The sequence below is a fragment of the Mytilus edulis genome, chromosome 3 (genome assembly GCF_963676685.1).
Source record: "Mytilus edulis chromosome 3, xbMytEdul2.2, whole genome shotgun sequence".
NCBI lineage: Eukaryota > Metazoa > Mollusca > Bivalvia > Mytilida > Mytilidae > Mytilus > Mytilus edulis.
Window position 1 is genome coordinate 81,323,302 of NC_092346.1, and position 10,944 is coordinate 81,334,245.

At 29.9% G+C, this 10,944-nt stretch overlaps 1 protein-coding gene across 1 annotated transcript in view; it reads right to left on the bottom strand.

The window, feature by feature from the left end:
* Positions 1 to 10,050, bottom strand: part of LOC139517589 (short stature homeobox protein 2-like) — a 28,495-nt gene extending 18,445 nt beyond the window's left edge. The window contains exons 1-2 of the mRNA XM_071308806.1: positions 9,359 to 10,050; positions 2,799 to 2,983 (exon numbers count right to left, since the gene is read on the bottom strand). Coding sequence (XP_071164907.1) covers positions 2,799 to 2,983; positions 9,359 to 9,575 — 402 coding nt within the window. The 5' untranslated portion in view covers positions 9,576 to 10,050. The remainder of the gene's footprint in view (positions 1 to 2,798; positions 2,984 to 9,358) is intronic.
* Positions 10,051 to 10,944: the final 894 nt, after the last annotated feature.

A 10,944-nucleotide genomic window follows, 5' to 3' on the forward strand; every position in this document is an offset into this window, starting at 1 on the left:
AGAGCTATTGGCGGTATCGTCATCAAATTTCCTGATCACTTAATGAACAAAGAGATTTTTAAATGTGTCCATGTCTTCAAGAAATCGAAATAAAAACATAGTAACAAGGTCCATTAAAGTAATGACCGATAAAAAAACATTTGTCTAAATCTTTATTATTCTTTTTAACGTCATGTATTGTATTCATAGCATGAAACCTTTCAGAATTTGTTAACTAATAATTTTGTAAAAAAATGAACACCGCTATATACTTTCACAATACATAATAGCATTTAATGTAAGTTATCTTTTTTTTTCATTTAGTCTGAGTGAAAATATTAGATTAACTTAACAACATTTAATACCTTTAGTTTTTAGAGTGAATTATAAAAAAAAGTATCATTTTATCATACGATTGTTTTTATCCGCGTCCATCCATGATGCGATTTTAATAAAATACTGAATCTGAATCCATCCATGAATGAATATTTTTCCAACAGGAAAGGCAGACTTTAGTTATCCCTTCAGATGTTATTAACTGCTCCACCTTTGATGGACTTGTCTATTATTTAGGTCCTTTTGATCATACAGCTCTCTAACGGTTTCGGTTCTTAAACATCATTGGCTTTCAAATATTCGGTTTTGAGTGTTTCTGAGGAAGGTAAATCCAGAAAAGCGTTTCGGATGCATGATATTTATAAAGTGTTTCATTTTTGCAGCACTGCCTGGATCGATGTCTCTGCTGGTGGACTATAAGATCCCGAAAGTATCATCAGCTCAGTAGTCAATACTTGGTAATGCGATGATTTATAACAAACCTTTTAAAAATAGTGCGTATATCAATTTTGGAATTGCAAATAAACTAAGGTTTTAACTACTTTAGGCAAAGTTGATCTTCGATATGTTTTGTTGAAGGTTAATCCAGAAAAGCGCTTCGAACGTTTAAAATTGTTTCATTTTTTTCATAACTTTTTAGATGAATAATCAGTTTGAAATTCTTTGAAATTAAAATAAAACTGAGAATTCAACTCCTTCAAGAACGGAGTTGACATAAGAAGTTACCATTCTTGTGGCAACTTTCTAGTTATATCTATAGGTTATATTTCAAATCAAAATATTTACATAATATTCTTAGTGCAAATGTTACTATAACTAGTAGAAATTTAAATACTGATTAATATTAATTCAAGTCCAGTACAAATTTTATATTTGCTAGTAGAAATTGTGATATCAATATTTGTACTTAAATGTTTCTGGAATTTTCTAGGCGAATTAAAAGACACGATATAGGCTTATATGCATAACAAGAATATTTTAATTTACTTGTACATTATAATAAAATAATTCAAAATAAAAATTGTCATTAATCAAGAAAAGAAACTTTGGAGATGATTATTCAGTTGGTTTGTTTACAAACGCCATCAGCAAAAATAACAAGTCAGTGAATCTCATACCTGTAATCCACTGTTATTATAAAGGAACTGTTGTAAAATAACTTCAAGAAAATGAAAATAACGCTATGAATTAGGTGCTTCCGAAACGCTTTTTCTGAATGTACAAGAATCAGGAACGGCCAAAACCCAAAGTGTAGAAGCCAAATGAAATGAGGTTTAAATACCTGTTTTTTATGAGACATACGACCAAGAGAGACCTTAAATTTGTCAAATTAGTTTTAGATCAATTTTGATGGAATGGGAACCTTAGTTTCTTGATAATTTCTAATTGCATCAATACTGTTTTTGTTATATACCCGATTTTGTTTGTAATAGATTGATAGTAACATTTGTCAATGAGTATTTTGTTTTCTTGTTAATCAAATGTAGTCAGCAATTAAAAAACAGCTATCAATACAATTCATAATCATATTAACTATTATTTTTAGTAATTACCTATATCCTTCCAGAAACTGAGAACAAATAAGGATCCTCATTGTGCAAATCTTGATTTCAAAATTCGATATTAGAATTTTGAATTCTTTTCGAATTTATATAGTTTAAATCGGGATTAAATTTCTAGTAGCAGATTTATACAATACAGTTTAATACTAAGTATAAGTTTTAGTCATATCCTAGATTTTACTAGAAATAGAACAAATTATGATCATCCTAGAACAAACCAGGATATCATAATATTAGTTGTAGATATTTAAACTTTATTGTTCTGAAGTATAAATCAGAAAAAACTTATTTCTTCTAGTAGACATTTAAATTCCGACATGCACATAGAAAATAATTAATTCGACTGAGTTCTAGTTTTTGATTAAGGATAACTAATTTACCTTCTTTGCGTGCTTTAGTTTAAAGATAGAATGGTGCCTGTGGAAGATTTTTACCTCAGGTCAAGATGAATGGAAACGGTAGTTAAAACAAATTAGTTCGACTTTGAATTAATACCGCAAAGATAATGTCAAAGCGTTATGTAGAACTGTAAGGTAAAGATATACAAAAATTGGATCAATACCACAGCTGGATTGTGGACTGTTAGTTACAGATATACTAACACTTGGTATATACTACTTTTAGATTATGGACTCTCAGTACATACAAACACTGAGTCAATACCACTACTGAATGTTTTACTGAGGAACTCTTGATTAAATAGTTTACAGAGTTAATAATAATATCTCATATCTACACAGAACATGTGTGAACTCTCAAAGTCAATTTAATATATTAGAACTATTTAAAGTCATCATTTGGTGATACCATTTATTTGGTTGCCCCTCTGGTATCTTTCGCCGCTCTTTTATAAACCATCAGTGAAAGAAAATTACTTCTAGTTTTATAATTATAGAAAATACAATGGTTATTTGTACTAACTTGGACTCTTGCCTCAGATAGTCCTAGTCTCTGGCTTAGTTCTTCCCTCATAAAAGCATCAGGGTAATGGGTCTCATCAAATAATCTTTCCAGCTCGTTTAACTGCTCCAGGGTGAAGTTCGTTCTACTTCGTCTCTGCTTTAACTTTGGTTGATCATCTTCGTACAATGGTACTCTATCGCATTCTAAAAATTAACAGGGAAACGTTAGTTATGGATGTGACTAATGTACGAACTTTTTTTCTTAAATTGAATAATTAAATAATTGTATCTAAAACTTGAAACTATTTTAGCGTTTAAGACTCGATATGAACATGAATCGGGCTGCAATAATGGTCCAAAAGAAAATGTCGGACAAATAGCAACGTATCACACGTGTCCTACATCAACAGTAGAAAAATGTAAAATCACAAAAATACTGAACTCCAGGAAAATTTTAAAAGGAAAATCCCTAATTAAATGACATTTTCAATTAATAAACTATTCCTTTTATTGCGACCTTAAGGGAGGACATATTTTTTGAAGTTATCAACTCGATAAGCCGAGGTACATATAAACAATTCTAAATTAAAATTAGCATAGGATTGACAAGGTGAGGAGATAGTTTCATTAATACTGAAGATGTGTTTTTTCTCCCTTTTTTGGGAAATGTATTGAACGAAGGGAAGTTCAAAGGCCGATTAGATGAATAATTTAAAGAATGTTTCATAAAGATTTGTTAAAATAACTAAATAAAATTATTCAAAATTTCCAAGAACATACACAATAAGTTGTTGGCATCTCTTCGCAGTATTTTTGCTATGCAGGGAACTGATTTGAATACAAACACAAAGTTGGCACGTCCTATTATACTTATTACAATTGTCTAATGTTGAAAAGACTGAATGGACCGAAGAATTTCTTTAACTTTGAGAAAAATGGAACATGAAATAAAGCTAAAATATGATAAGTCTTTTGTAGACAAAACACGCATTTTAAGATCTTGGCAAAACCTGTCGCAAGTTATTTAAATTTTCAAATGTTTACATGGATTTATGGAAATGTAGTATGTCAATCCTATAAATTACTAACGTAGTGATTGATATAATTAGATAATTTATAAAATTAATAATAAGAGTTTATTATATAAATTATCTATTTATTTTAAACCAATATACATATGAAATATTTAAATACAAAATTGAGGGAAAAAAAAAGAATAAACTGATGACATTTTGTTTTGTACGAATTCATTTTGTCACTGTATCAGTTATAATAAGTTAGGTTAAGGGATAAAATCGTGCATTCTTGGTATCAACAGACGAATGTTCATTGTTGACAAATCACGATAATCCGTTTACCTATAAAGATTAAGATATGAGCAGGAAAAGGAGGATAGACAATTAGATAATAATTATATAATTTGAAAAATTAAAAAAAATATGAGTGTTATTTATATAAATAAACTTATGACTATCCTAAGACCATCATACGACAACCCTCGTGTAGTCCTAACTTTGTAAGAGATGTTCATATTTAAGACACCTTTGTAAAACCCACTAAAGACTATGACATGTCTTAGTCCAAAAACAGCTTTGTGAAACTGGTCTTTGGTATCTAAGATGAGTTAATATATATTCGAATTTCCTGTGAGACAATCATATATGATGGTTATGCGGCTTTTTGAATTTCCTCAATTGAATAAAAAAAATTAATATAGAATATATTCGGTGATGGCAATGAGAAAACATTGCTTACTGTATAGTATTGACTTTTAGAACGAAAATGGAAAAATTGGTGGACATTACAGTAATTATTCCATCAATTACTAAAATGTATCTGTCATTATATCAATGCTGACTTCCTCATCTTTATCCTTCTTTTTAACATCTGCCTCATTTCCAGGTTTTCTACATTGCAATTAGCAATTGACAAAACGGAGCAATAATTTTGAATATGTTTCAATTGATAACAATTATTCAGAAATAGATAAAACCAAAATTGATCTTTCCCTTACTTTTTAAAGATTTGGAAGTAAAATAAAGAACTAGCTTGATTATAATTACAACGAAGAAAATCTTTCACATTGTATTTCCGAAGTTAATTGTAGATTTAAATGCGATTGGAGGAAAATCAGCGCTGATTACTCTAATCTTATCTTATTAAGACAAATTAGAGAGCAATGCTATCTATTTCGATAATTGACCACCGAAGAGAAAACGTCATGTGTCATTACTGTCATAAGATTCACTCGCCAGACAAAATCAGAGAGTGACAAATTATACGTTTCTTCATTAAACATTTCAAGTGAATTGCAATTCTCTCTGTGAAAAAGATGTTGAAATTAATTTAATCTGCTTCTTCTAAACACAGTCTATTATTATGGAATATACCTGTATCAAAGTCGTATAATTTGTGATCATTTCAGACAATTGCTACAAATTCAATACTCCAGAAATTCTTGCATGTTAAACGATGTAAAAAACAGTGGTATTATGAAGTACATTTATGTCAGCGCACTTGGAATGGTACAGTTAGATGAAAGAGCGTGTTGTGTTATTGGGATGTTGTATATTAAATTTGCAAAAATATATAATTTCCAGCTATAATAGTAGTGTAATTAATATTTTCACTTTAAAAAAAATGAAGAATGTGGAAATTAAAACTATCATATTGATAATGATAATTTGAATCAAATCCCGAGATTTATGGTATGATATCTTAAACTTAAAAAAGGAACTGTTGCATTGCCATAAGGAGAATGCATTTTTTCAGTTTTGGTATTTTTATGCTTTAGAATTGAGAATAAAAACAAAGAATGTGTCAAAGAGAACACAACCCTACTAAAGATCAGAAAATTGTCCAAGGCCTCCAATGGCCCTTCAAAACAGCGAGAAATTTCTCGCACCCAGAGGCGTGCTTCAGCTGGCCACTAAACACAAATCTGTACTAGTATAGCAAAAATGGACGTCACACTAAACTCCGAAACATATAAATAAACCAAAAATGACCAACAAGCCCAGAGGCTCATGACTTGGAACAGAAATTTAACATGTTTTGTGAAATTTCTACCCTCCCCTATACCTCAGGCCAATGTAGAATAAACAAACACACAGCATGCGCACAGTAAAACACAGTTTAAACGAAGTCCGAATCCGATGTTAGAATAAGAAACAGAAGAACATTCGCAAACAGACAATGATACATACATAAACAAAGGACTACAAACAGTAACTGAAATTCTAGCACAGACTTCAATTAAATTGATTGCACGATTATATAAAAACCGTTTAGGAGCTAGTATCATAAAAAAAGATACGAGAAGAACATAACCGGTATCATGTGAAACTCTGGTTTTAGAATAAATGTGTTTATTTCCGATGCAAAGACCAGGTATTGGTGAATCAATATTAATTCCAAAAAAAATGCAATCTTTAATGACCTGAAAACAGTACGTTATCATATCTGTTCTGAATAAGTCTGTTTTAAAGGTTTGGATAGGTTTTAAGTAAATGACGACATTATTAGGGTTTGTATATATAATAAATATTAAAGATGGGATTGAAAATACCTGAATGATGGATCTGCAAGTTGATTTATATTTTGTAGAACGATGTCTTTTTACCGATGATTAAATTTCGTAAATGATTTGTCAAGTTTGTGACATCGCAGATAAGTTTTCAGTAATACATAGATTTCTGTCGTTAAAATCCACTACGGTGTTACACACATGAGCGAGCCTGTCAGTAGTTTATGCCCTGTTATCTGGTTTTCCAAGCAAACCATTCACTGTATTAGTTCTAAGTCTACGACCTTTAGATTTTTCTAGGGAGAAGGGTTTTGAAAACGCATATCCTGGTCTGGGAAGAGTAAGAGTTAAAATTAAGGATTTCACCAAAGATGAAACTGAATAATTCGCAACACGAAAAGCAGAAATTAATTGTGATAGTGCAAATATATTATCGCGGAAAAACATTTAGCATACAACAGATGAAAATGATCAGTCGATTAGGATCAATGAACAATCTTATATATCCATCCAAATATTTCATTTTATTATCAAATTATATCTATCAGTGGCACCAAAAGGGCAAAACAAAAAGATAGTCAACTTTAGCTAAAAAAAAATACACCAAAAGACTCATTTACTCCAATCAAAACAGTTGGAAGGCATGATTTATAACGAAGTTGAAGAGCAAGAAAAAAAACCCAACAAAATTGTACCATATCTGCCTAAGTCGTCTGTTTCTTGTGGTTCTGAAACCAAATTTATACAAAGCAATTTATACCAGACCAGCAATTGAAACATTAAACTGCAACAAGAATATGTTGCAGCAAAAATATATCCATTAAATTGATCAAAACACTAACAACGCCGGTAAATACTTTTGTGCTGACATGAATTATCATTGATATTGTTATATTTATAAATTAACTGTTTACAAAATTTTGAATTTTTGAAAAACTAAGGCTTTTCTACCTCAGGCATAGATTACCTTAGCTGTATTTGGCATAACTTTTATGAATTTTGGTCCTTAATGCTCTTCAACTTCGTACTTTATTTGGCCTTTTTAACTGTTTTGGATTCGAGCGTCACTGATGAGTCTTTTGTAGACGAAACGCGCGTCTGGCATATATACAAAATTTATAGTCCTGGTATCTGTGATAAGTTTATATACATATGGTGTTAAATGAGAGTGATTGACGTGTTTTTGTCTTGGAGGTGTCTCAGAGATCAATGTGTTATCATTTACATTAACATCTTTTCTTTTTCATATATCTTTTATCTTTTCAAAATAATTTAGATATCATTCAAAAGAACTTTAAGCCTAACTGCTGCTATATATATTAACACTAGGCCACCGATAGCTGAATTATAAATTCAGTCTACGTGGCCGAATGGTTTTGAGCGCTAGACACAGTGCAGACGGTGTTGTCTCGATATCACAATAGCATGTGTTCGAATTCCGGCGAGGGAAGAACAAAAATTTCCTTCCGCAAATTGGCAAATTTAACATTGTTATACTGATATTTAGAGTAATTATAAATGCTTATGGACGGTATTTTGTTTTCAAATTTAAATAAGTGTACTCATTCAACTAATGAAATCGAAAGTTAGTGTTTCTTTTCATCTAGGACAACAACAACTATAAGATATCTTCATTGAACTTCTAGTATTGAGCCTACACTATCACATAAGTATTTACTTAATTCTATTAGATATTTTAAAATACGTATTGGATAAATTCATGTTGGTTTTTTTCCCAAATATTTTCCAGATTAATATTTGTCTAATACTAATCTGTCGTGGTTTCCTTGGCTCAACGTGACGTTTCGTTGTTAATTTTGTAGTTTTTTTCTAACTGGACTTACAAAGATGATAAAAAAAAGTTGCTTTATGTACCGACATTCATCTTTTTGTGTTGGCTTGTATTCTTAACGAAATTGTTCCAATTGATTTTTAAGTGTTTGAATAACCAATTGCCTCAGAAGGAGTTTGTATGTATAAAAAAAATAAAAAAATAAAGACAATGATTAAACAAAAATCTTGTTAATGTATGTTGTTGACAAAACAGTTAGTTTCTGAATAATTGAAAACAACAAACATGCCCCGCTTCCCCACCCCTCCCCCCATTTTTTGGGATTAATCATTACACAACTAATGTCAATGGCAACCAATACTATAAACATGATTCAATCTAAACATTAAAGTTTAAAATTTTTATATTTTTGAATTAATCTTTATAAAAAAGGTTCTGTTTTAAAACTTAGTGAAGCAGAATGTACATACATATTTTTAACATAGGAGTAGGTCGTTTTTGTAATTACTTCTTTCAAATTAAGGGCCAACACCGGATTTTCGCTTAAACCTTTAGGAACTTAGATAATCTGCACAATACATTTCGAACATTTTACAACAATTCTACGTATTTCTAAGCATAGAACATCAATATTATTCAACACTGTTTTAGACAAATTAAGAACAATCTTGTAAATGTTGCATGCTTTTGAAAAAATCTGCATCTAAGGACATTTTATTTATAATGAATTAACTAAATGTCTAAATATCTATAATTTGGTCAATTTTAGAGATATACGTCATACTATTAAATAGAGACTAAAAGTTAACACATGAAGATGCACTGTGAATTTTCGAAAAGCTTGAAAAAGTACGAAATAAATTAGGGAAATCGGACCTACTTCGAATTCCTTGACAGCGTTTATTTTCAAATTAAAGTCTTTCAAAACATATTTTTGTAAGAAAATAAATAAAAACATGATATATTGCAGAAAAAATTGAGGCTGATTATGTTATCTCGAATATGCAAAAGAAGGTCAATTTAATAATTTTATTCTATATAGTATGATTTTTTTTAAGTTGAAAATAATTGGAACTTATGTGTAAAAGAAACAGAAACAATCCGCTGTTGTATTTCTTTTTCAAAAATATACGTACTTCTTTTAAACTATAACAACAATGATTTCAGCAAGTACCTGACATATTCAATACCAATATAGGCTTATTGTTCTGCAGTTTAGAAATATTTAGATTTAAGATTAGAAAAATAAACTGATACATACCGGTGTCGGACAATTCATTGGTCTCTATATATTCTGTTTTCGTCACATCTTCAGGTGTTGTTATAATGTCTGGTTCTTCTTTCGATTTCAAACTTAAATCTGTTGGTTCATCAGGGATCGGCAATTCTTCCTTCATTTCTGTTTGTAGTTCTTTTTCAGAACTGCCCTTGGAGTCCGAAATGAATGATTTTGTCACAAATGCCGCTAATCCTTCCATTTTTACTTTTTTACATATCCATTTATTTATTTTTTGGATAAAAAAGATCGTCTAAATTATTTTGTTAAATGTATATGCAATATGCTGTTTGTCTAATACCGCCTAAGATCTAACTGCTGTCTGAAATTCGGATGTTTTTTTCTCTCCGAAATATTGAATTGGAAACTTTTACAAAAATATTTTTATCAAATGAATCGTAAGATTGTCATTTCTGTCTAATGCTATGTTTTTCTATTTTATTGCATCTTGAATACCATCATTGAATAAAACGGTTAATCGCGACGACACTTCTTAATTGAGCGATGATATTGAAGATTTATTGGCTAATGAATGCTCAGATTACTCGATATTACTAGGCTTTCCTGGAAATCAAAGACAATTGGACGATATAGCAATGAAATTACAAGACATGGGCGGAACTTTATGACACATTAATGTGTAACTGTATGTCGGTTTCATCAATACAAATTAATTCCTAAAAAGTAAAACAGAGAGTGGATTTTATGATTATTATTACAATTTAGAATTTATTTACTGAGTTTGTTATAGTCAGTAATAACATGTAATGTAAATGATTATATATATGTTTAAATGTAGTGATTTGCTATCACAAACAAATAAATAAACTATTTTTCACGTCTATATTGGTTTGTTATGAAGAAAGAAAATGTTGTGTGTAATATACAATAAAATATATCGTACAAAATGCTCTAGCTTATACATTATCTAGACTTTTAAACAGCAATATGATAAATGACATTTACAATTTACTTAGATAGTATGATTAACTCTAAGAGGTATGATCAATTTCCCATGAATTAATTTCTCCGCAAAATCATTTCAAAAAAGTTTGACAATCTGATATGAAAATTACAGTATAACATCATATATTGTAGTAACAACACTGTGTAATTTTTCTGAACTTGTATTGAAATTCTATAATGTTTAAATGTTCTTAAAACTGCAATTTTGATTTTTTTTGGGTCAAATTATGAGTGTGATAAGAATAAATTTTAACGGATTTAAAGCAATGCATTTTCTTACAGTTACAATTTAATGCATTTTGGTTATGCAAATTTTTATGCAAAATGTAAAATACAATATTTATCAAAAATATCTTCAGCCATATCGTATAGCGCGGAACAAAATTTGACTGAATGGATTACATTTTCATGTGTTGGAATATCTTTTAAGTAAATTATTTCAAGTATTCGAATTCCGATGGATCTTATCTCGGGTTTTTCTCCCGATGATTGAACCAAATGTTGGGGAATTGATTATATTACCCATTTCATAGTCCTATATTTTGGATGGATGAACAAATAGGTGGATGGTTGGAACGATAGATGGTCAAATATATCTATCCAAC